The following is a 25,085-nucleotide window of genomic DNA, read 5'->3' on the forward strand; positions in this document are numbered from 1 at the left end:
AAACACAAAAGCTACTGCCACACCATGGGTACTTTCTCCCAGGGTGTGTGGGTATGTTTTTTTTTCTGTTCCTGACTGCTGCTTTTTTCTGGTGGTATCTGACAGAAACAAGCATTTGCAATGCAATAGGTCTCACATTACGTCGAGTTAAAGCTATTAGCGTTGTAATCTCCCAACATGACTTTTCTTGCCATATTAAATGGGGAAAAAAACGAGTGCGATCGCGCTGTGAAATAAAGAGAAAAAGTAGTCCAGAAACCATACAGAAAACATGGAGCCTAGTAAGTTTCAAGTAGTTTACCAGTGCTCTTGAGGAGGGCTAAACACCAGAAAAGTCATGGCGTATGCATGCCTTTCACGAATGAAAACAAGCAGATTTTAAAAGGCAAGCCCACAAACCAATGAAAGTGACTGACATAACATGGGCGTGGTTAAAATCCCCCTAAAGAGAAATTAGAAGACAGATGGAGCGCTTTGCGTTCGCCCCTAAAAAAGCCTCAGACTAGACACTCTAAAATAGTGCGTCTGGTTTCATGGTATTGATCTGAAGGCCCCTACTCTGTCGACCATCGGAGAAAGCTTTCCATTCATGAAACTAATGGTGGAGCTCTGATAGAAAACTGACCATCGCCTGACTCTAGGAGGTGGGCCTACCGAGGGTTCATTGGACAGGGTATTCCATCACATTTGTCACAAAGTATCCAGAATGCCAAACTCTGAATCAGGTCCAAAGTCAAAAGAAAAAAAATAAGTGTTGCTCCTCTGTAATGAGAGCCAGTGCTGACCATCTGCAACCACATACACAAATGTAGGACTGCGCAGGGGCTTTGTTTATTTTGTACAGGATAATATACTGCTGTCACAACACATGCACTCTCCTTATGAGTCCTAATATACATAAATTCTCAGTGGTGTCATCCGACCTTAGGCAGAATATACCGCACAATCGCCTTGCTAAAAGGCAATACTTCCATACGGTTTACTCACACAAAGTGACCCATACCTGTACCCTTAATAACTGAGCATTTTACACAGGCCTATCACATTATCTTCAAGGCTACAACTCTACAGAAGGGAGGCTACCTGGAGAACAAACTTTCCATTGTTAGCAACTGCTAGAAAACCAGGAACCAAGATCTAGTCCGACATGAAACTGGGAAATGTGCTTCAGCAACCTTCTTACTGCATGCTTTAAGTCTCTGGAACTGACTACCGCGGCCCATAGACTGGTTCCCTCCCTTCTGCAAGGGAGGAAGGAGCCGAAGTGACTTCCCTAGGCCATCATCGGACCCTACATCCCACCCAGTGCTTAATTTGTAAACAAAAAGTTGCCGGTGCCCAAAGCCCTCCTTTTAAACATGCGCCTGCTGCAATTTAATGTGTGAACACGGAATACTGAAGCAGCGTAATCCCGAAGCCATCTGGGGCCTCTTCAATCCATTTAAAGCCACTCCCTGTCCCTTCAGCTCACTCCTGCAGTTTTCTGCTTTCTCTCATTGTGACGCTTTTTCGTTTTTCTCTTCCTCCGTCTTTCCCAAACATGTCTTTTCTCGCAGCAAATGCTTGAGGCAGAAGACTAAGCCCCGGCCCTCAAAAATAAGTGCTGGTGCTCAGCACCGGAAACAACAAGCACAAATTAAGCACTGATCCCACCCCGTCCTGTGTTATCTAGCCATCTCTTTCCCGCTCTCTTGGCATTATAGCTCCATCCTGTGAATTTAATCCCTTTTGCTGTTTGTAGCTCTCAACCCCTTTTCCACATCCAGTGATATGCTCTACAAGTGAACCATATAAAATGTAAAAACATAAAAGTTCAGTAAAAGGTACTCACATTGCAGACTTTTCTAATGTGAGTACATTTTATGCAGCCAAACCCCTTATTCCACTTTTAGTTCTATCAGGACTAGAGTATGTTTGTCCTTCACTTGTGGTCTTTCTCAATAAGCGTGCTCCCGTTTCAGCCTATTAGTTCTATTTATTCTTCTATTCACATACATTTCGTTCCTTCTAACATGTTGTGAAGGATGGCACTGGCAGTTCCAGTAACAGATGTGACCTCCACCTCAGCCAGCTCCGTCTGAGGCGGAATCTCATGGTTCCCATGGCAATCTACAAAGATTCTACTCGTAAAAACACACATTATAACATAACTCCACTCACATTACATCTTATTTATCTTGTTTTCAGTGTTAGCCTATTTTTTTTAGCAGTTTTCAGTTCAGAACTTAACTTTTATTTTAAAAACTACTAAAGGTTTTGCTCTGTCCTCTCTGGCTGACTTACTTTCTCGCTATTACACTTCTGTAGTTTCCATCCAAAGGGCAGGACCTCTTTGTCAGTCCACTGCCCCTTTTTTAAGCCTCTTTTTTTGCTGGGGCTCAATTCTATTCAGAAATCTCCCCCACACTGCCCAGCAACAGGGGCAGGTAAGGATGTTTGGGGTCATGGACCAAACAGATTTTGAGGGCCCCTGTTCATCACAGCTTTGAATTTATGATCCAATTTCAGCTCTTTAATGCCTTCTTTGGCCAGGTCACAGACAGTGCACAGGCAGAATGTGTTTACATCTAATATTCAGGGATAGTGGCTTGTGTTTTCAATACGTAACACAGCAGCAGCTCACTTATATTAAGGCAAATAATCTCTGCGATGCCCACCCGTTTCTTATATTTGAGGTTCTATTTTATAACTCAAAAGAAACTTTCTTATGGATGTTGCATGAAACATAAACACAGTATTTCTACGCACAGTGTCCATAATAGACTCTCATCCATCATCCACATTAAAAATAACTTAAAGGAAAATAGTATTTAAAACATGTTTTTAGGAATTACTCAAGGTCACCAGGGCAAGACACTCAGCAGAACAGAGCTGGCTATATCTTGGGGAGGGAGAGGGGAGAGGTGTCTGAAAGGCTAGAGCACTGGGCCAGTGCCCACTTTGCCCACGCCTTAAAACGTCTCTGCTCAGCTTTGCCTTTAAAATATGTCTTAAATGAATTTGTGAGGTTTGCCTGTTCACGCCATTCTAAATCATTTTTATCTTAGCTTTTCTTGATGTTCTGGTCATGTCCATAATATATTGCACTCTCTGGTAATGTGTACTTTTTAATATTGTTCCATGATTTCCGTGAAGGAGGTTTATATATTTAAATAAATAAATATCTCCCTTTCTGACGTTTTTTCAGTCTTTCTTTTCCACCTTCTTTCACCTTTGTGTTTTTTTCTATCTTTTGCTTTCATCAATGTCTGATAAGGAAACATAAATGATGGCCAGCGTACCCCACCGGCTACCACTGGCTCAAATTAAGCACTGGTATTACCTCACTTGAGAGTACCCAATTTATCAAACTCAAAAGAAAGACTGGAAGAGCCATGCTGGGATCTACAGCATGTTCTACAGGTTACAACACATCAAAGAAAAAGGGACAAAAAACAGCAGAAGTAGGAATTTTAGCTCATGGTGTACTATTTGACATTTACCAATCCCTCTCCTCTTTGCAGGTTTTATGCTCCTGGTTTTGTGTTAGCTCTTGCGATGAGATTTGCCATCGAGGAGATCAACAACTCAACCTCTCTGCTTCCGGGAGTACAGCTGGGCTATGAGATCTACAACACCTGCTTCGAGCCTCTGGTGACCATGCAGCCCACTATGTTATTTCTCACCAGGCGGAACAGCACCGGCGTAGACGTCACCTGCAACTACACAGACTACGAGACCCGGGTTATTGCAGTGGTGGGGCCCATGTCATCAGAGCTGTGCATCTACACAGCAAAACTTTTTGGTTTATTCATGGTCCCACAGGTAAACATCAGGGATAGTGTGCTTAACGTGCCCCTATGAACAGAAGATCCACATGGTGGTGGCTAATCAGTGTTGCTATTGAGTACATGTTGGTTACAGGCTAGAGTTTTGGTCTTTTCACAAGTTGGACTGACAGTGAGACCTCCTGGGACTGTGGGAAACCCTAAAATGTCTATACCTGCCTTTTAACAGACAGGGCTCTGCACACAGATCTCCAGAGCTGATCAGCCTGCCTTTGTAGTGATTGTTTAGGGTTACCATGAATGGTACTTCAACAGTACCAGGAACAATTATATTGATTCCTTTTCTGCAATGAAGTGAAATGTGAGTACATTAACGGCTGACTTTAACTATGAAAGAGGTACCTGGAGAGACCTTTTGTGCTCGGTGCTGTTATATAGATTAAATTGTGTGAATATTCGTTGCTTTGGTGATTCAAATGTGGCATCTTGCTGTGTGGATGCAGTCGGCTTCGGCTCCAGTGTCCTAAATGGCTGCATGCTGATTGGATGGCTAGTCAGAGCCAATTGGAATGTTGAGAATGTGTGTAATGAGTGTGGTTTAATATAGCTGCTAGAGGTGCTGAGAAGCAAATTGCCTCTGTCAGATATCAGACAAGTGTGATAATGTGAAGACATTTCTCCAGGATAGGAATACAGATATGTTATCTGTCAACAACACCAGGAGTCCTGCTAGGTTGAAGGTGCACTGTACAAACACGCCTAATATGTTATCTAGAACAGCAAAGATCCCAAGGAGAACTTGAGAGGGTCTGAAAACATGACAGGTAAAGGTGCCTTACAGCTATGGAGCCACCGCCTGCCGTTTAGGAACTAGGAATATGAATTCCAAGTCCATCTCAGTAATTCACCAGATAGTAATCTTAGTTTAGGATTGTGCTATTTTACACCTTCATCAAGGATTTTGCCCTTACCACAGCAGAGTCAATTTTTAAGATGTGTGGTGCAGGTAAAGCAGCCAGGTATTCAAGAGGCATTTTTCTAAAGCCACAAACACTGTCATCAATGGCAAGGCTTTAAATACATATCCTTCAGACATAATGGATAGACCTACATGTTCACAGACACTTTGTTGGCATCTTTCTGGGAAAACTCTAATGATATGATCGAAGTTCTCCCTTTTATTGCTGAATGTTGATCACATTTATGATGCAAGAAGTTCTTATGTTATATGTATTCATAAAGGAAGCCAGCTAAACCTAAGAAGGCTTTGGTTGGAGAGTAAAGATGAACTTAGAGTATGTTGGATACTCTTAGACACAAGGCTATTTTCTGTAGGTAATTTGCTTTTGTTACTTGAGAAGACAATTACCTTAATTTATTTGGTGACGGAGAGCCTTCCCTACTGAGGTCTATTATGTTTCATTCACTGAACTACTGAGTTAACATTGTACATTTCAATTAAACGACAGAGCATTAGAGTACTTTTTAGCTTATACACCAGATGTATATATTGAAAATATGTTCAGCCTGTTAAATGTTATTTGCACTAAGGATAAAGGTCTAATTCAAATCCACCTTCAGAGTTATGTTTTAAAACAGAATTTACTAATAAATACTAATTTTTAAAACGTGTAAATACATCTGATTGAATTCTTTCAGGCAAAATAGATTGCTTTGTTTCCTTTATTTGTGAATGCTGGGGTGCATGTGAAGGAACTTACCCCAAGATAATTAGTCATGGTGAAGTGTGGGATCTCTGAGAATTATGCAGAAATAAATGATTTTACACTGCAGGTCATTACCTGTAAAAACAGTATTGTAATGCTACTTATATTTAAACAATTGCTTAGTCAGATGACATCTCAGATTTATCAGACAGCACCCTTCTATGAATGAAAGGTTCAGTACACATTGATGTTCAGGACTTTTTACATGTTCTCATGTTTTTGAAGGTCCTGGTAGCCTCTGATATTAGATAATTTGTGAACATGCAATCAGCTTAATGCCCATACTGCCCATGTGTTCCCAAAATTACTGGCCTTATTTAGAGTTTCACAGACATGTTGCTCCTTCCCAAACATGACAGATATCCCGTCCACCATATTACAAGTGCATTACATTCTGTGACACTTCTTATAAGCATGTGAAGAAGTAACCTTCCCAGTAAACCCTAACCCAGGCACTAAGTTTCTTCGACGATTATGTGTTTTATGGAGGTAAAGTGCTGGCTTCCAGAATATTTGTTTTGGCCTCTGCTGTTCAGGAAACATTGCTGGTTAAAATCCTGTGGGTGCATTGTGGGTGATATTTGTCTAGCAAACATCCACACTTTATCCCTTGTCTGCAGGTGAGCTACGCAGCAAGCAGCAACTCCTTAAGTGACCGGGTACTCTTCCCTTCCTTCTACCGAACTATTCCAAGTGATAAACACCAGACAGAAGGCTTGGTGGAGGTCATCCATCTCTTCAAATGGAACTGGATTGCAGCCATCGGCAGTGATGATGCCTACGGCCAACAGGGACTAGCGCTGTTCTCCACACTGGCCTCCAGCCAAGATATCTGCATTGCCTTTGAAGGCACCATCCCGAATATTCTAACTGAGTCTTTCTCCCTTGTGAGCCTGCATGAGACCATAAAGCAAATTAACTACAGCCTGGCCAATGTCATTGTCCTCTTTTCAGGTGAAAGAGCGGCAAAACTACTGCTGGAGGAATGGATCAGGATCGGGGCAGGTCCAAAAGTTTGGCTAGCTAGCGAGGACTGGGCCACATCTACAACAATCTCCTCTATTCCTGGCCTTCAGAGAATAGGAACTGTCCTTGGCTTTGCAGTCCAGGGAGGGCAAATTTCCGGTTTTGAAAGTTATCTGTCACATGTTTTGACAGCGGCAGCGAGAGAGAGTTTATGCTGGTCTCCCAAGGATGGCTTCATACCCTCAGCAAAATGTGATTCACCAGAGACTCCACATTGTATGGAATGTAGTTACATCTCTATTTCAAATATATTATCTTCAGTGGAGGCCAGTGCTGTATACAGAGTACACACTGCAGTCTACAGCATCGCCCACTCTCTTCACAATCTCCTGAACTGTAATTCCAGCCGGTGCCAACCACCACAAGTAGTCAAGAGCTGGCAGGTGAGAACAACACATATGAAATATTTGCATTGCCAATTATCATATGGGGTCCAGAAAAAAGAGCAAAATTAATAGGGTCAAATAAGCCAATCACTTTAATCAGCTTATCAGACATTTAATTCAAACAGTTAGTGAGCCCTCTCTCGATAATTAGGTTCTCACCATGGCTTATACTTCACAAGGGTTTACACACCCCTTCTCCTTTTTTCCTTTTTTGTTATCACTGGATGATGTAGGCACAACTTGAATTATGTCACAATCAAGCGTAATAATGTATGTTTTCTTAAGTCCTCAGAGCACTACTGATATGTCTGGATTTGATACCCACGGGTGTTATGTCACCACGGTTTGAGATTTAAGATTGTTTGTGTAAAACACTCAGTGCTGGTCTTTGGTTGAAGAATATAACGTATTAAAGCAGCACACTCCCTAAACCCTAAAAGCTCATATTTACACTAGCCCTGAAGAAGTCTATGTCACAAAAGCCACTATGTTGAAACAAGTGTTATGTGAATATTGAAGGAATTGAAGACAGCAAGGATTGCAACAAACACTTTATTGTCAATTATTTTTGGTTTTCGACAGTGTGCTTGGAAGAATTCTTTATTGTGGGATTTATGTTTTTGGAGGTTGATATGGTGGTCACTTCTTCCATTTCGAGCACTAGTCCTGAACACACATATATTTTAATTCATAAGTGTGCGCACAGCCTGGCCCAGTAACCCTTGTGGTTCTCAGTTGTGGCCAAATAGTTATTTATTCAGTGAAAGAATTATGATGAACTTGTTTTGTAGAATGACCTCACTTGTGAAAGCTACCCACTCTCCCTACTACCAGATCCAGCACAGGAAAGTGCTAAGGCTAGACTGTTTCCTTCATAACCTGTGTTACCCAGCCTTCCAGCAATGTCTAAAATACCATTTTCGCATTAGCTCCAGTGGCTATTTATTTGTCATTAATGAGGACCCAACGTAAATAATGCATTATGTAGGCATTGACTTAATACATGAACAATAGGGTGTCAAATCTGATTTCAGTTATAGTCACGTCCAGCAGCCATGGTGATTTGGTGATATTTCTGGGTGTGGAGAGTAGGAGTATGGCAACAGTGATAGCACCTTTAAACCAAAGCTCTTACCTTCTTTGTGTCACTTCTTCTTTCCCCATAGTTGCTGGAAAAGATGAAGAAAGTTCAATTTCAACTTGATAACAAGTCATTTTATTATGATGACCATGGCAACCCCAATACAGGTTACAGCATTGTTCTCTGGACCTGGAGGAATGAGACGCTATATTACTCAACCATTGGCAACTACATGCAGGGACTGCACCTCGACAAAGGTGGGATTCAATGGCACACTGCAGACAATGAGGTGAGAGCAGGTTTCATTTGAAGAGACAGACAGGTTTCATTGATACTGACTTCACCACTAACTCAGAAAAGCCCATCATTTTTTAAATTCCTCAGTGATAACTAACTAATGATGATCCATACAAGACATGTGGAAAATATGGACATGCAGCCAAACATTGCTGATTCCCATCCTAGAGCCTAAACCAAACGACTTACCTTCCAAAACATCTACAGGCCTTCTTTAACCCGACTGACTCTCAATGAAAGCAAACTACCTCCAAGGGTTTGTCAATTTAAATAAGATGGATCATTGCAACCTGGTAAGCCCTATATCTCCCCTTGGTTGTAAAACCCACCTTCTCATGAAGTTGGAAAGAAATTAATACATATCCATCTTGTTACCCTGTGGAGAGGCCTATTATATGCCTAAGAGGCAAGCAGGTATATCCAGCATCCCTCCCAAATTTCTTATAATATAACTCTACACATTTGTGCCGCCATCTGGATTTCTGGGACATGAACCCATCCATAAATGGATAATAACTAAAACTCAATAGGCTCCGTGCCAAGCTTTGGTCCTTACTTCAAAGAATGTGCCTGACATTGAGAGGACCATCTTGATTTTTCACTCACTACATTGAAGTAAACCTAGCTACAACCACACTAAAACCATTTCAATGTTCAGATCTTGTTAACATGCATGTCATCCACAGGGACCCAGTCTAACTCTAGGGGTCCTTTGACTCTTAAGAATGAGGTTGAAGATCAGGATTTACAATATTTTGCCCCAAGACTAGGCCACCTTTGCATGCTTTCAACTGATTTAGTGACACACAAGCGGACCCTGGTGATCAGGCATAACTGATCTAGTGCACTAATGCTGGTAAATATCCCTCTTCAACTGTTATGACTCAACTAGGATACCGTCAACTATACATCCTATGAAGGAGGCCAAGGATGGGTTTTATCTGTTGGCAATGTCCATGGCAGCTCCTGCAGCCAGCATAATGGTGTAGGCTCATGTCTAGCGCAGGTTGGTAGCCCTAATGTGCCAATTCACCATGAATCACTGGTTTGCTCCTCCCTTTTTAATGGCTCGGTTGAAAGGAAATCTTACAAATACATTTTACTGTAGAATTATCTGAGGTTTTTCTCCAGTCAACACTACTTTGTAAACACATCATTTGGTAAGGCTTTATAAGGTTTTAATTATTTACAGTTAATAGAGGCATACCACGGCTGCAATCACATAAATCTTCTATTACTTTGTAGTACAAGTAAGTTTAGCAACAATAAAATTTACAGTATAAGGTAAAAGGCTTCCTCTTGTTTGAGAAACATAGATGGGTAATTATTGACTGATAATAGTTTCATCACTAACGGTAACGGGTGTGCTTTACACTCTCTAACCTGTACTATCTGATGTGAGAATTTTAGTCTGCCCATATGGAATCCTGTGCCCACGTATCAAAGTGCTGTCCTGCATGTACACTATTATTTAATGTAGATTTTTGTTTCAGCTATAGCATCAATTTTACCATTCCACAGCTTTTAACCATCTTTAGCTCCAGGGCACGACTCCAGGGTAGATGCAGGTAGACTGTGTCTACCCACTTTTTTCACAGGTTGGATGCTGTCTACCCTACCAAGTGGATGAGGCCCTTACAAATACGCGAAACTTGTCCTGGTGCTATTTGTAGACACTGGGACACATTCGGCACCGCCTGCAGGTTGGCTGCTTTTGTTACGAACAGGCAGGGAGGAGGCTTTTTAGATTCCAACTGGACCCATAACAAAGGCCGAAGTTAAGGGCCCATCAGGCCTCCTTTTGTTGGAGTATCTTGGCTGCGAGATAGTGGGACCCTCACTCCTAAATGCAATGGAGGGGAAACAAAGGCACACAGCTTATCACTTCACAGGTAGTTGAAAGGCACGCTTTTGAATTCGTTTATAAGACATATGCATGCACTGGAAGAATGTCAAATGTGTTGGTATGTCCAGTACGTACATAAATAACAATTTAAATGCCACTATTTTGTTTTATTTCTTTTACAGTGCTTTAGGGATACTCATCCAAATGCAGGGTGCCCGAGCACTTTACATCACAGATGATTTACCAGGCACAAACAGATGTCTGCCTCATGTGTCTTAACCCCATAAGATATTTTAAAATGTAGAATTTGCAACCAGTTAAGCAGAACAGATTTACTGCCCCGTGCCTTCTTGTTGCCAATTTCTTTGTGGTAGGTTTTAAAAAATAAATGGATAAGTTGAGGCCCAGATTTTGCATCAGGGTTGCACCACTTTTTTGGCACATTCCAATGCATAATCTAATTTGTTAAATATTGTAATGCACTTGGATGTACTCATGATAGACCTACTAAACAGATGTGTGAAGTTTTAAGTAAGATCTGATATCACTTCTTGTGATGTCACTTTCTGTGAGGCCATAGGCTGCGATACCATGTGCAATATCATGCACCATGAGGTCACACACTGCTGAATGTCACATGCCATGATGTCACTTTCATACTGCGTAACTTGGTATGTCCCCCCACTTCTTTGTTTAGGACTTGTGTACTGTTCAGCTCCATCACCAGCTGCAAAGAAAGCACGGAACTAGAATAGCCACAGGGAATCTGTATACCAGTGACTCAAATCAGCTTTAATACTGTCCTGTCCTTCCGTCTTGTCTTGACTTCACTTCAAGAGAATTCCTTTCTATTCTAGAGACTTTCATCAGTAATTTCACAATCTTTGCTGAAGGAGGAACGTGGCCAGAGTGTTTGTCCATAGAAATTCAGTGACTCCCCTTAGGGTGTTTTTCCACATGATTGTGTTTTAAAAATTGAGCTGCAAGAATGTTTATTCCAGAACCTCAACTAACACCATTTGTGAAGATAAATATCCATGTAAGTAGAGGTCTAGTACTTTTAAGTTCAGATCTGTACATCTTAGGTGATATTTATCATCGAAGTACACGCATTTGGAGTTATAGATACCAAATCTACCCTTACTTATATGCAGTTATTTTCACATTATATTGGTAGTCAATATGCTGGAGTGGGTATTACTCTTTGTAGGACGATATTACTTATCTCAATATTGTAGTATAAATGTCCTCTGAGGCAGATTTGGTGAGGCCAGAGCAAAATGTACTTGCACAGCCCCTATTGTACCTCACCACTGGTCACTCAGTGAGCCATCCATCAACATATATCAAGAAATATCATTTGTTACCTCTCATACCAGTACTTCGAGAGCCAGTACATTGCGATAAGTACATTGAGAGAACCTTTGCATCAGAACTCATTGCATCCAGAAGTGCCTTTACTTCATATCATTAATGGCAGATGTAATTTTAATTTTTATAAGTGATATTACGAATTACAATGTTAATGTCAATAGTAACAAAGGGCCAGATGTAGCAAAGAACCAATTTGCGACTTGCAAATTGCAAGTCCCTGCGACTCGCAATTTGCAAGTCGCAAATTGGTATGCAGTACGGTGTCTCAGACACCGACTGCGACTCGCTATGGGGTCGCAATGACCCACCTCATTAATATTCATGAGGTGGGTCGCAAATTGCGGCCCCATAGCGAGTATAGGCACTCGCAAACATGGAGGCCTGCTGTCGTCAGCAGACCTCCATGTTCGTGACTGCTTTCAATAAAGCAGTTTTTTTTTTTTTTTTAAGTGTAGCCCGTTTTCCTTGAAGGAAAACGAGCTGCACTTAAAAAAAAAAAACGAAACCTTTAGTTTCGGGTTTTTTTCAGGGCAGGTACCTTGGACCACTACCTACCCTGAAAAAATATTTTTGGGTCCATTCACAAAGTGGAAGGGGTCCCATGGGGATCCCTTCCAATTTGCGAGTGGGTTACCATCCACTTGAAGTGGATGGTAACTGCGACACCATTTGCGACCGCATATGCGGTCGCAAATGGTATTGCATCCCACTGCGACTCGCAAATAGGAAGGGAACACCCCTTCCTATTTGTGATTCAGAAATGCATATTGCGAGTCGGTACCGACTCGCAATATGCATTTCTGCATTGGGAAACGCGTTTAGCGAGTCGCAAACGGCAATTTTTGCCGTTTACGAGTCGCTAAACGTTTCCTGCATCTGGCCCAAAAATTCTAAAACGAAAACAAGAGAATATTATTATTATTATTATTAGTACTCATTATAAGTACAATCGAAATTGCACAATGAAGCTTGTACGTAATAATTCCCCTGAATCCTAAAAACTCATCACCCCCTAAACTCAACCTGTCCCTGAATACAAAAAAAAACTAATAATCTATTGAAAAAACATCCCTGCTGAGTGAGTGTCGGATAGAAGCGGTCACGCCTCCCTCTAGCACAGAAAGAGAGAGACTCGTGTTCTGCCATTAGTATTTCTGGACAAATGTCTGTGTAGAAAGTAGCGTTTCTCTCTTTCCCGCACAGGTGCCGGCGTCAGTGTGCAGTGATAAGTGCTCCCAGGGTCAGGTCAAGCGAGTGAAAGGCTTCCATTCCTGCTGCTACGATTGCGTGGACTGTGAGGCGGGATTTTTCCAGAATGATTCTGGTAAGTACCTGGAGTCTTGAAAACTGCCAGACGGGGTAATTTCCACTTTGAAGGCGGGGGTGGGGGGGTGTTGGGGAGACATACGAGAAAGTAGCCAGTGGGAAAAGACAATACCAACTACAGTCCTGCCAAAAGCTTTTCTGGGGCCTTTAAAAAAAAAAAAATTGCAGGCGGAACAGTGCCTCGTTTGTCATGCAAGGATTGCTTTGGAAGAAATATTGGGAAATTGGGCATTTTCAGGTAACCAAATTGCATCAGTAGAAACCTTGTAGTTTTTAAAGGGGCCATTTAGTGAACAATGACACAAGAGGCTTTACAATGGAATTAGACACCGTCAAAAAGACGTCCCGAAATACGTATCCAAGGTGTCTGCTGATGAAAGAAGACTTGGTAAGAGGAGACCGTTTTTGAAACATAAACTAGCAACCAGTGTTTTCTATGGCAACTCAGGCTTATAGCAATCAATACTGCTTTAAAAGCAATCTTCAATAGGTGCTGGTTGGGGATTCTTTAGGAATTATTTGTTAAATGGGTGCTTTTACAGGGAACTTGGCCAAATAATCATCAAAATTAGGATGGAGTTTCAAAAACTGTGCAAAGTTTTTTTGCATTTGTGTTTTACAAAAGGTTCTGTGGATAAATACAATTGGTGTGAAACAAAATGTCAAACAAAACCAACTTGGGTGATGTATCAGAGCAGGGCTGTATGAGCCCATCAAGACGTGTAGTAATACTTCATGAAGTCCAAGTATTCATTTATAACGGTTATGTGCTTGATAAAGTCAAAAAGTCGCTGCATGGCAGGGGCTAAAGTTGTTCATTCCTCCTCATCTCTACTTTTCCCCAGTTAGAAAACAATGACCCAGATTTAAAAGAAATTGACGGAGCGCGACCCTGCACTAAAATTGGCAGTGCCTTGCTCCGTCATTTTCACAATGCAGGGATGCGCTGTATTTAATGAACTACGGAGCACCCCTGTGTTGCACTGTGGTGGAGGCAGAGACACCCGCTCAAGATCAGTTAAGTACCGAACCCCTATAAATGTCAAATCTTGGAAGGGAACCAGCTGACACTTCTCCCAGTTGATCAGAAACCCACAGGCCTGGAGAGCACAACAAACAGACTGGAAATCCTCAAGAACTAGGTCCCGGAGGGGGCATGAATCATCCAGTCATCCAAATAGGGGTACAGGTGAATTCACTGAAGATGCAGGAAGGCCACTAGAGGAGCCACCACTTTTAAACACCCTCGGGCCGACCGGAGACCGAACAGAAGCACCCTGAACCGGAAGTGGGAACCATTGACACAGAACCTCAGAAACTGCTCCGAGAAAGGATGAATTGGGACATGATAGTAAGCTACTTGGAAGTCCAGAGCGCACATCAGATTGACCATCAACGGAATTATCAGCTGCAATATCTCCATCTTGAAGGGGACATGAGTCACAAACTTGTTCAAGGACTTTAAGTCCAAAACCAGCCAGAGGCCCCCAGTGAACTTTGCTACAAGGAAAATGATTGAGTAAAAACCCTTTCCTGTCTCCAAGACAAGCACCCCCAGAATCGCTCCTTTTCACCAGAAGAGAGTGAATCCTCTGGGAAAAGCAGTGTGCTTCACAGGATTGGCAGGCAAAGAGGTTGACCTCACTCCTAAAGGAGGAGGGAACACCCCAAACCTGATCCTGTAACCAAACGGAACGATGTCCAAAACCCAATCGTCTAACGTGGACCCCCTCCAGGCTACCAAAAAATGCTGTAGACAATCTCTCACACCAACACCCGGCTTCATCTTATAGTCAGGAGTGAGGCTTCTGAGGGAGGGATTTAGGTTTCCTGTCACAACCCTATCCCACTGAAAACCACCCCTGAGAGCAAATAAACTGGTGTCTGGAAGGCAGACGCAGTGGAGACTTACATGTGGAAGGCTGATGGTCCCCAGGCAGTGATTTAAGAGAGAACTAATATTTCTTCTCTTTAAAACGTTTATGAAGCTTCTCTTCCAGTTTGGCTCCGAACAAACCCAACCCCTGGAAAGACATCTGGAGAGCAGATGATCTCTGCACAGCATCCATCTTCCAATCATGTAGAACTAGATTCTGCCGAGCCACCACACAACCCTTCCAGAGAGTGCCAAGGCTCTCACATCAAAAGACACATCCGACAGGAGCCCCACCTGACACTCAGTGTTCTCCAACATCCCAGAGCAATCAAGGAACTCATCCAAGGCATGATAAAAAGACTTCAAACCAGAAATCAGTGACTGCGCCACATATGTGCATAAATCCCAGCCCGAAGTGCGAGATGGGCCCCTGCGTACACCTTCTTCCGGGCGACAACCATTTTCTTATCCAACAGGAATGGAGTCTGGCAAGTCCTTAAACATGTCATGCAAGCGATACAATTTCACCATAAATCTGGGCATCATGATCTTATCGGGATCCTTTCACTCCCATTTAAGAACCTCTTGAATGCAAGGGAGGACAGGTACATCAACAGGAGTAGAACACTGAAACTAGCAAAAAAGGGAACCCGAAGACGTCTCAAGCAACTCATCCTCTGGAAAACCCATATGCTTTCACATAATGGATAAGGCCAGATAACACGTCTTTAGAAATGTACTTTCCTTTAGACACATCCTCCTCCTCAGAACCTGAAGAACGAGCTGCCACTGCAGGCACAGTCCCGTTAGGCCTTTCAACCTCCCCCATGTCCATAAGGGTCTCTTTTATGAGGCTCTTCAGGAGGGCATCATCAACCGCCCTCCTCCATTCAGACTGAGGGGGCCAGGAAGACGAGGAATCAGTGAAGATGGAAGAAGCAAGTTACACATGCTTTCTCTTATGGGTGTGCTTTCCCAATGCAACAACTATGCACACCACTGCAGTGAGTAATACAAACTACTGCTAGCAGCAACAACAGCACACTCAAGGAAAAGACCTCAGAGCAGCAAAAACATCCGCTATGCAGTACTTACACCTTCACCCCCGTGTACTTGAAACCACAAATCCAACACATGCACAGTAAAGACTTCCATCCCATGTGAAAGTCAGACAACATTGCATGTTATTAGCAATACTCCCAGACCTGCATGCAGCCCAGGAGGTGGACTTCACAGCCAGGAAACCTCTGAGGCATACAAACGCTATGACTTCCAACCCCTGCACCTCCCCACGAGCCCTGCAGACAGGGAGGCTCTGGCCTGGACCTCCCCTTAACGTCAGGCAGAAGGGAAGAAGGACAACAGCAGAAGCCACTCCCGTCTGGAAGGAGCAGCTCCCTCCAGTCCTCACGCCATTCTATCATCGAGACAGAAAAAATAACAGAAGGAATATTGGGTAAGTACACAATATGCACTCTTAGGGGGATGGGGTAGAGGATAACATTCCTTGTGTTCTTTTTTTCTGTCATGGAGATAGACATCTCCACTAGTAATGAATGGGACGAGGACTGGAGGGACCTGGCTCACTTCTGCTTCCTCATAGTCCTGGCACCTTTCATGCAGTCTAGTACCAATGCAGACACCCTTGCACCACAGTTCTATTGCTTTTGTACAGGAGGAGATACTTTTCTGCACAAAAACAAGCCCTTTGGTCATTTCCTTTTTCTATGTGTGCTGCAGAATGCAGCACAAACAGAAAGATGAGATAACGCCTCGTTACGCCATCTTATGGGAGGCATGGCGATTTTATGCAATCCCAGGTTTACATACCTTTGTAAATCTGGGATTGCGTGGAATCCATGGATGGATGGATGCGTGGGAACACCCATGCTCCACTCATGGAACGCATCCACAAACAAAAAGTAAAGCAATGCAACGCAAGCTGCTGCATTGCATTACATTTCTTTACAAAGCCACACAAGGCGGTGCAAATCACTGCTTTCCCGGCTTTGTAATTATCTACTAGTATTGTGGCTAAGTGGCGCAACCACAACACAAAATGTTAGTAAATCTAGCCCTTATTTTCCAGGAGCTAGTTCTCCAACCAGTCAAGCAGACTATTTACAACCATTGTGAACCAGGGTTCACCATCCCCAAAGGCTGAATCAGAATTCTGAGCTCCACAATTTTAGAACAATGTTTTGAAGGAGGAAAACATCCAGAATGTATATACAGCCACTACAGTTTTCCATAACAGATAGACAGGTGTTCTTCACAGCAAGAGCCAAAGCAAGTGAAGCTTTTCTTTAAGTTCCAGTTCTAATTACTGTACTGTGAAAGGCTCCCTAAGGAGAGTACTTCAGGACAAACCCTGGCCGACTTTACTTATCTACTGTTGTTACAGAGTGATGTAGTCCTCCTGGTAGAGTGGTTTGCCAAAGGTTTGTTACAACTAAGAGCTGTTGATTCCAATGGCCTTAGCTGGGATGAAGTTAAAGGTGTGTTGGTTGCAATATCACTCTGCTACATCATAATGTACACCTCTGGTATTCAACAAAAAGTTAACTGACTGTTAGTTGGTACCCCAACACCAAAACATTGAACATTTCAGCTCTGGGTATGAGTGACGGAAATTGAAAACTGTGCTCAACAACAATGCATTTATTATTTACTGCTTGCCCCAAAGCAGGGATTGCAAGATGGAGTGACAAATCACGTCATGATCTCCCAAGTGTAAAGTTTAACGGGTTTAACAAAGTCCTCTTCTCTCCTCCCGCCCTTCATTAAACCTTCCCCCACTCTTTTAAAAATAAACTACTCGGCCCCCACACTAAGACTTTTATAAAAAAAAATACCCAACCCCCCACTCCCACCCCTAAAAGAAAAAGCCCATCCGACCCCCTCACCCACCCAATCCCTTAATTTACCGGCCCCACTTACCTCACCGCGTCCTCAATGTATGAGTAGTTTAGCACATGTGGGGTTAATCCACAGAAAAAGCCATGCGTAGTTTCAGCAAGCGTGGTTACGCTTGTGTGGGAAACATCTGCGGTCTTAAGGACTTGTGGTTAAGGACGTTTCCCATGCCCGTTTAATTGGGAATAGTCATCAAAAGTTTCCATGGTGTGATTGTCTTTGCAAGAGGCATAACTAAACCGTCACGGCCCCCTGGATATTGGATTTCACAGTGTAGGAAGTCCCCTTAGTGGAACATCCTGCCCCATAAGTATCAAGGCCCTTGCCTTAACTCCATATTGATAAAAAGTATGACGTAGGGGGAATTTTATGGGGGAGTCGGCCACGGTCTCAGGTGACGTTGGCGGGCGTAGCAGGGGTAGGGGAAGCAGGGATTTGGCTGATCGAGGTTGATCTGTGATGTTAGCAGGAACGGCTGCTGGGACCCCGCAGGGGACCTGGAATAGGAAAAGAGTCCTCACTGCTGTAAAGGGCCTCTGAAAATATGTATCTATTTTTTAAGAAAGACCATGCAAGCTTCATAGTTTACAAAGGTTGGATGATTTGAAAAAAATAGTGATTTAAATAATTCGCACATCCCTGCTAATCTTCCTACTCTGCTATAAATTGGAAACGGCCTTTTCTATGCGGCCGGAGAAACGCGTAGCGTAGCCACTCAGGCGTTACCACGCTCTCCTGAACCACGCATGTACCTGGACCACGCAATTGCATGGTGAGGGCACCATGTATATGCGTGGTTCAGACACACAGCAACAACAGCCAAGAGAGAAAAGCTGCGGCCGGGTAAGTGGGGCTGTGGCAGGTTAGGGGATTTTTAACAACAGGGCGGGGTAGGTTTTAGAGTTCAGGGCAGGGATGGGGTGGCGGGGTAGTTTTTAGGACAGGGTGGGGTAGTTTTTTGGGTTCAGGGCGGGGATCAGGGTAGATTTTGGGACAGGATGGGGTAGGTTTTAGGGGTGGGTTGGGGTGGTTGGGGTAGTGTTTAGGACAGTGAAGGGTAGTTTTTAGGACAATGTGGGGTAGGTTTTAGGGTTTAGGACGGAGGTGAGAGTTCGTTTTTAGGACAGGGCGGGGTAGGTTTTAGGGTTTAGGGTGGGGCTGAGGGTCAGGGTAGTTTTTAGGACAGAGTGTGGTGTTTTTTAGGGTTCAAGGCATGGGCAGGGAGTTGGGGTAGTTTTTAGGACAGGGTGGGGTAGTTTTTAGGATAGGGTAGGTTTTAGGGTTTAGAGCAGAGCGGGTAGTATTTAGTACACAGTGGGGCTGGTTTTAGCGTTCAGGGTGCGGGGTTGGGGTAGCTTTTAGGACAGGGTAGGTTTTAGGGTTTAGGGCAGGGGGTCGAGGTAGTTTTTAGGACAGGGCGGGGCAGTGCTTAATTTGTAAATAAAAACGTGCTGGTGCCCAAAGCCCTCCTCTTAAAACACGCGGCTGCTGCAATTAAATCTGCGAGCACAGGATAGTGAGACAGCATAATCGTGAAGCCATCTCGGGCCTCTTCAATCTATTTGCAGCCACTCCCTGCCCCTTCAACTCATTCCTACAGCTTTCTGCTTTCTTCCATATGTTTATTGCGTGCATTAAATGCTTGAGGCAGAAAAACAAGCACCAGCCCTCAAAAATAAGTTCCGGTGCTCCGCACCAGAAACAACAAGCACAAATTAAGCACTGTGGCGTGGTAAGTTTTAGGGTTAAGGGTGGAAAGAGTTAGGATAGTTTTTCGGACAGGGTGGGGTAGGTTTTAGGGTTTAGGGTGGGGGTCAGGGTAAGTTTTAGAACAGGGCAGGGTAGGTTTTAAGGTTTAGGGCGGGGGTTGGAGTAGTTTTTTAGGACAAGGTGGGGTTGTTTTTAGGACAGGGTAGGGTGTAGGGTTTGGGGGCGGAGGCCAGGGTAGTTTTTTTGGGCGGGTGGTGTAGTTTTTAGAACCGGGTAGGTTTTTGGGCTCAGGGCAGGGGTTGGGTAGTTTTTAGGATGGGGCTGGGTAGGTTTTAGGACAGGGCAGGGTAGCTTTTAGGGTTTACGGTAGGGTCAGGTTAGTTTTTAGGACAGGGTAGGTTTGAGGGTTAGGGTGGGAGGTCGAGGTAGTTTTTAGGACCGAGTGGAGTATTTTTTTAGGACAGGTTAGGTTTTAGAGTTTATGGCGAGGTGGTGGGTCGGGGTCGTTTTTAGGACAGGGCGGGGTAAGTTTTAGGACAGGGCAGGGTAGCATTTAGGGCAGAGCTCAGGGTAGTTTTTAGGACAGGGCAGAGTAGGGTAGGTGTTAGGGTATAGGGTGGGGTTCAGGGTAGTTTTTAGGACAGGGTGAGGTAGTGTTTAGGACAGGGTAGAGTTTAGGGCGGGGTAGTTTTTAGGACTGGGCAGGGTAGGTTTTAGGACAGGGCAGGGTAGCTTTTAGGACGGGGTCAAGGTAGTTTTTAGGACAGGGTGGGGTAGTTTTAGACAGGGTAGATTTTAGGGTTTAGGGGGTTGAGGGGGCTGTATCATACAACCACGCATGGTGTTACCACATATACCTTTACTAAGCATGCTTTTACAACCAAATTCGTTGTCAAGGCATGCATGGTAAAGGCATGCATGGTAAAGACGCAGTCGTGGTTCTGACAAAGTTATTAAGCCATGTGTGGTTCTGCTATGCGTGCTTCTGTCATACTTGAGAGTCATCAACAACCAAAGTTTGTAAAACCTATAATTTCCACATCTGTTTGATATGCCCAGGTATGTTTAGTTTTTCTTTAGAGACTTCAGAGTCTCGGTGCACCACTGTGGCTGATTAGAGGAAATACCTCTTCTAACTTAATAAGTGAAGAAGATGAGAATGTGAGATGAGGCTCTTTATTCGCCAGAAGATCACAATCTTGAAAATCAGTTATGGGGTTGCCAAGAGTAGCAGCTGCTATTCTTTACTTTCCATTTTACTTCTCAGGTAGTGCCCTTGCTACCCCACCACTCAAGGAACATGAATGCACAGTACACACGGGAAGTATAGAAAGTTCTTAGTCCTCTTTTTAACTCAGTAGTTCCCACTCCTTGCTATTTCTTTACCTTCTCATAAGAAATCAGGAAGCTGTTGAGTTGCTGGTGTTGGACAGAGGGGTCAAACCTGTGAGGTAATTGGGGGGTCAAAAGGGTCATTTTTACTACCCCAGCCATTTTGGTGAATCAATGCCTTGATCACAACCATCTTCAAAGTTTGCACAAGTCTAGGCGGATTAAAAGTCCTTCTCGTGCTAATAACTACATATATATACAAAACTGTTGCAACATCAATTTCTTGACTTAGACTTCTTTGACTTCTCGGTCAGCATCATTCATTCATCCCTGGATCTTCATTGTTGGAATTTCGGATGTAGGGATTCAGGTCATTAAGGACTAGACCCACTGGCAAAGCAGCAATCCAATACCTTTCAATTACTGTTCCTGTATTGTAACAAAGTGCATTGTTAATTCACTATCTGTTGGTGTTGAAGCTGTGCTTATGCACATTATTAACATCCTTTCCTATAAGGAAAGATTGATTCAACTTGATGGAATAATTTAATGCAACAAATAAATCATACGCCCATGTTTTCTTCTCTCTCTTGTTTTCTAGAAGATCAGGTGTGCACTCCTTGTCCTGATCTAATGTGGTCCCCAGCCAGAAGTTCCCAATGCTACAATCAGATTCTGATATACCTCTCCTGGGACCACCCACTTGCTATGCTACTGCTGGTCCTCACTGGGTTCATCATGATTCTCATCCTTGCCATTGCTTCACTATTCTTGAAGAATATACGGACACCACTTGTACAAGTCTCCGGAGGACCAATGTGCTTTGTCAACCTGTTGTCGCTCTTGGTGGGTTGTGGCACCAGTGGCATCTACATGGGTAAACCCACTGAATACAAATGTGCTGTCCAACAGCCACTGTTGGCCTTCTGCCTGACTGCCTGCCTCACCTCCCTACTGATAAAATCACTAGAGATAGTTCTGGCCTCTGAGGTCCCTCGCTTTTCCACATATTACCAAGAGTTGATTAAAGGCAAAGGTGGCTGGGTAATCATGGCTGTTTGCTTGCTGATTCAGAGTGCCGTGTGTATTTGGTACATCAGTGTGCTGCCACCTATGGTGCAGATCAGCCAGGGTGACTCTGAGCAGGAGATGCTGGTGCACTGTGTCATTCAATCTTGGCTGGGCTTTGCACTACTACTGAGCATTAGTGGAGGCATGGCCTGTGCATGTTTCTTGTGCACCTTCATGGTGCACAGCCTGCCCAGAAAGTATAACCTCGCTCAGGGCATCACTTATGCCATGCTGATGTATTTCATTGCCTGGATCTTCTTCCTCCCAACTTACTCCACAGTCCAGCCTTTATACCAGCCAGCGGTGCAAGTCTGTGTTATTTTGCTATGCACCCAAGGCATCCTGGGAGCTTTCTTCCTCCCCAAGTGTTACCTGATTTGGTTTAGGCCTGAACGAAACACAGTTACCTTTATGAAGAGTAGCAGTGAAGATACTCCTAGCCAGGATATTTCTAAGGAGTTGCAGATGTAAACACTAAATAAACCATTTCTAAAACTTGATAGCACCTGTAACTGTCAATGCTTCAGCAAGATGTATAATGCACAGTAAAACTATCTATGCTAAGACTCCATGAGTGATGCAGAGTTTGGTAAACAAGACGAACCTGACCAACACTGTAACAGTGCCGTACTTGTGTTGCACAAGGCTCAGGACTTTCCATTTAAAAGGTTGTAAAGAAGTGCTGATTGTCATTATCCTACGTAATCTGGGACGCATCCTTCCTCTATTAATGTCCTTTCCTAGCTAGAGCAGGGTGATTAAATTATCAGTTGATGAAAACTTGAGTGCATGTGTTGATAAAAGCATTTAGATAAACATGTATTATACGTAGTCCTTGGTTTCACATCACTAGCACGCACCCGAGTCCCAACCCCATTTGGTACATGATGCTTGCCTTTGTATCTTGTGATTGAAATAGGCTAACATTCTTAGACGTGGAAATCAAAAGAGGGCTGCTTTCATAGTGGAGAGCCCCACCACAGGTTGAATGGCATGCATCTGTGAATGTGGTATGTATATAGTGTGAACCGAGGGAAAAGAAAGAGGAGCACTGTTGAGAGGCAAAGGGAGAGGCACAGTACATGATAGATTGGAGAGGAGCCCAAGAGCGGAGGTGGACCCTTGCAAAGTGTAGTGATCAGTGATGTCACTGATGTAATACTGGCGGTAATTAGCAGAGCATGGCAACGGAACGAGTTACAGTTACTTTCGGGCACGAGTTACACTTGTTTGAGATAAATATAAGTGATACATTTCACTGGTTTTGTTTGTTTAAAATGATATGTTTAAACTGACATTTCCACTTAACTATAACGTCCCTATAACCTTTGATTTTTTCAATGAATGTCCAAAGTTTTTTGATGTAATGTACCATATTACTTTAACCTTTTTTTCTAAGTGAATCACTTTTTTTTTTTTTAACGTAAAGTATGATTTCATCACTATGAGTGGCATGGGGTTGGACCCTGCTCTCAGCCCCTTCCCACCCTACTGATGCCCGCCCCCAATATCATGGGGCTGGGTGCAGGGCCTAGCCTGTTGCCAGGCTCTGCGCCAAACTCACAGTCGGCGCCCAATCCCTGTGGGCATGTACATCTGACCATGTGATGAAATAATATAATGGTGTCATTTATTTTAGTAAGGCAGATCTGCTGACTTTAGTGTCAGAACACTAAAACATAAAACAATAAAACATAAAAGTGGGCCTATTGGCTTTGTCTGGGTGTTAGCATAGTCATATGTATAAAACAGACTGATTGCCTTTGCCAAGAAGTCAACAATAACGGTATTCAAATGTAAACTGTTGGACCTGGCCCTTTTTGCAAGGTCACCCCCAAACCTTTTACCTCCTTCCTCTTATTTTTGCCTGACAAGTTTTAGTGGGCTTTAGGACTCTGGGCACTTTACCAATTCATATGCTTTCTGTCTAAATTGTAATGGTGATTGGTTTGTCCATGATTGTTATATCTGATTTACTAGTAAACCCCTAGTAAGGAGCACTAGAGGAGCCCAGGTCCTGTAAATAAAATGCTACTAGTGGGCCTGCAGCACTGATTATGCCACCCACATGAGTAGCCCTGTAAACATGTCTCAGACCTGCCACTGCAGTTCTGTGTGTGCAATCTTGAACTGCCAATTCGACCTGGCAAATCTACCCATTTGCCAGCCCCAAACTTTCCCTTTTACTAAATGTAAGTCACCCCTAATGTAGGCCCTAGGTACCCTACGGGCAGGGTGCAGTGTATTTAAAAGGTAGGCCATGTACTGGTGTGTTTTACACGTTCTGATAGTGAAATACTGCTAAATTTGCTTTTCACTATTGCAAGGCCTTTCTCTCCCATGGGTTAACATGGGGACTGCATTTACATATCTTCTAAGTGTAGTTTCCCATTGGGAGCTGATATAGAAATGGAGTTTTGGGTCTCTGAACTCGCAATGTAAAAATACATCTTTTGGTAGAGTTGGTTTTTAGATTGTCTTTTTTTTAAATGCCACTTTTGGAAAGTTGGCATTTTCTTGCTTAACCATTCTGTGCCTGTGCCTGCCTGTGGAATCCACATCGGGGTCAGTCTGAGAATTGGGCTGTTTGTGAATTGCCTCTAGACCAGAGGTCTTTAAACTGGGGGGCGGGACCCCCTAGGGGGGCCTGAGGTGATTTCATGGGGGGCCCCAGACTCTGGCCAAAATAAATTTTATACAGATAACAGGCCTTTGTTTTAAGCAGAAGCATGTTATTGTAGTTTAAAAAAGGAAACAGTACTTAACTGCAATGTTTAAATAGGTTTAGACATATTTAGACATGGCCATGTTTCTAAAATAACTGTGAAAAATTCTGAGGGGGGCCCAATGATTTTTATTTTTCAACTGGGGGGGGTGCGGCATTAAAAAGTTTGGACACCTCTGCTCTAGACTGTGATACAAAGCGAGCTGAGGACTGTCCTGCATTTCTTGATGAGTCTCCTGGGCTAGAATGGGGAGGGAGGAGCTGACATTTACATCTGAAAGGGATGTGCCTGTCCTCACACAATACAGTCTCCAACTGTTTGGTGTATGTATGGGGCCAGGCCTGGGCGGGGCTGGATCTTGTGAACAGCAGAGACTTTCCTTTGAATTTTGCCTACTTCAAAGGCAGAAATGAGTATAATGAACAGACCCAAGACCCCAGATTTTTAGATTACTTTTGGATCAAGAAGAACTTTTGCCAAGGGGAAGTGTTTGATGTTTGAGGAGGACCTGGCACTCTGCCTGTTGCTTTGCTAGGCTGGCCTGTTGCTGCATGTGCCTGAGGGGGGAAAGAAGTGGACTTTGCTTTCTGAAATCCAGTTTGTGAAGTTTCTACAAGGGCTTTG

The 25,085-nt window shown here is 43.5% G+C and overlaps 1 protein-coding gene across 1 annotated transcript in view; it reads left to right on the plus strand.

The window, feature by feature from the left end:
• The window catches only part of LOC138301786 (taste receptor type 1 member 3-like), a 36,329-nt gene extending 14,123 nt beyond the window's left edge, over nt 1–22,206 (plus strand). Inside the window, exons 3-7 of the mRNA XM_069242290.1 lie at nt 3,504–3,804; nt 6,115–6,903; nt 8,073–8,276; nt 12,708–12,828; nt 21,266–22,206. Of these exons, the coding sequence (XP_069098391.1) occupies nt 3,504–3,804; nt 6,115–6,903; nt 8,073–8,276; nt 12,708–12,828; nt 21,266–22,206 (2,356 nt within the window). The remainder of the gene's footprint in view (nt 1–3,503; nt 3,805–6,114; nt 6,904–8,072; nt 8,277–12,707; nt 12,829–21,265) is intronic.
• The last annotated feature ends 2,879 nt before the right edge of the window (nt 22,207–25,085 follow it).

This window comes from Pleurodeles waltl, chromosome 6 (assembly GCF_031143425.1).
Source record: "Pleurodeles waltl isolate 20211129_DDA chromosome 6, aPleWal1.hap1.20221129, whole genome shotgun sequence".
Classification (NCBI taxonomy): Eukaryota; Metazoa; Chordata; class Amphibia; order Caudata; family Salamandridae; genus Pleurodeles; species Pleurodeles waltl.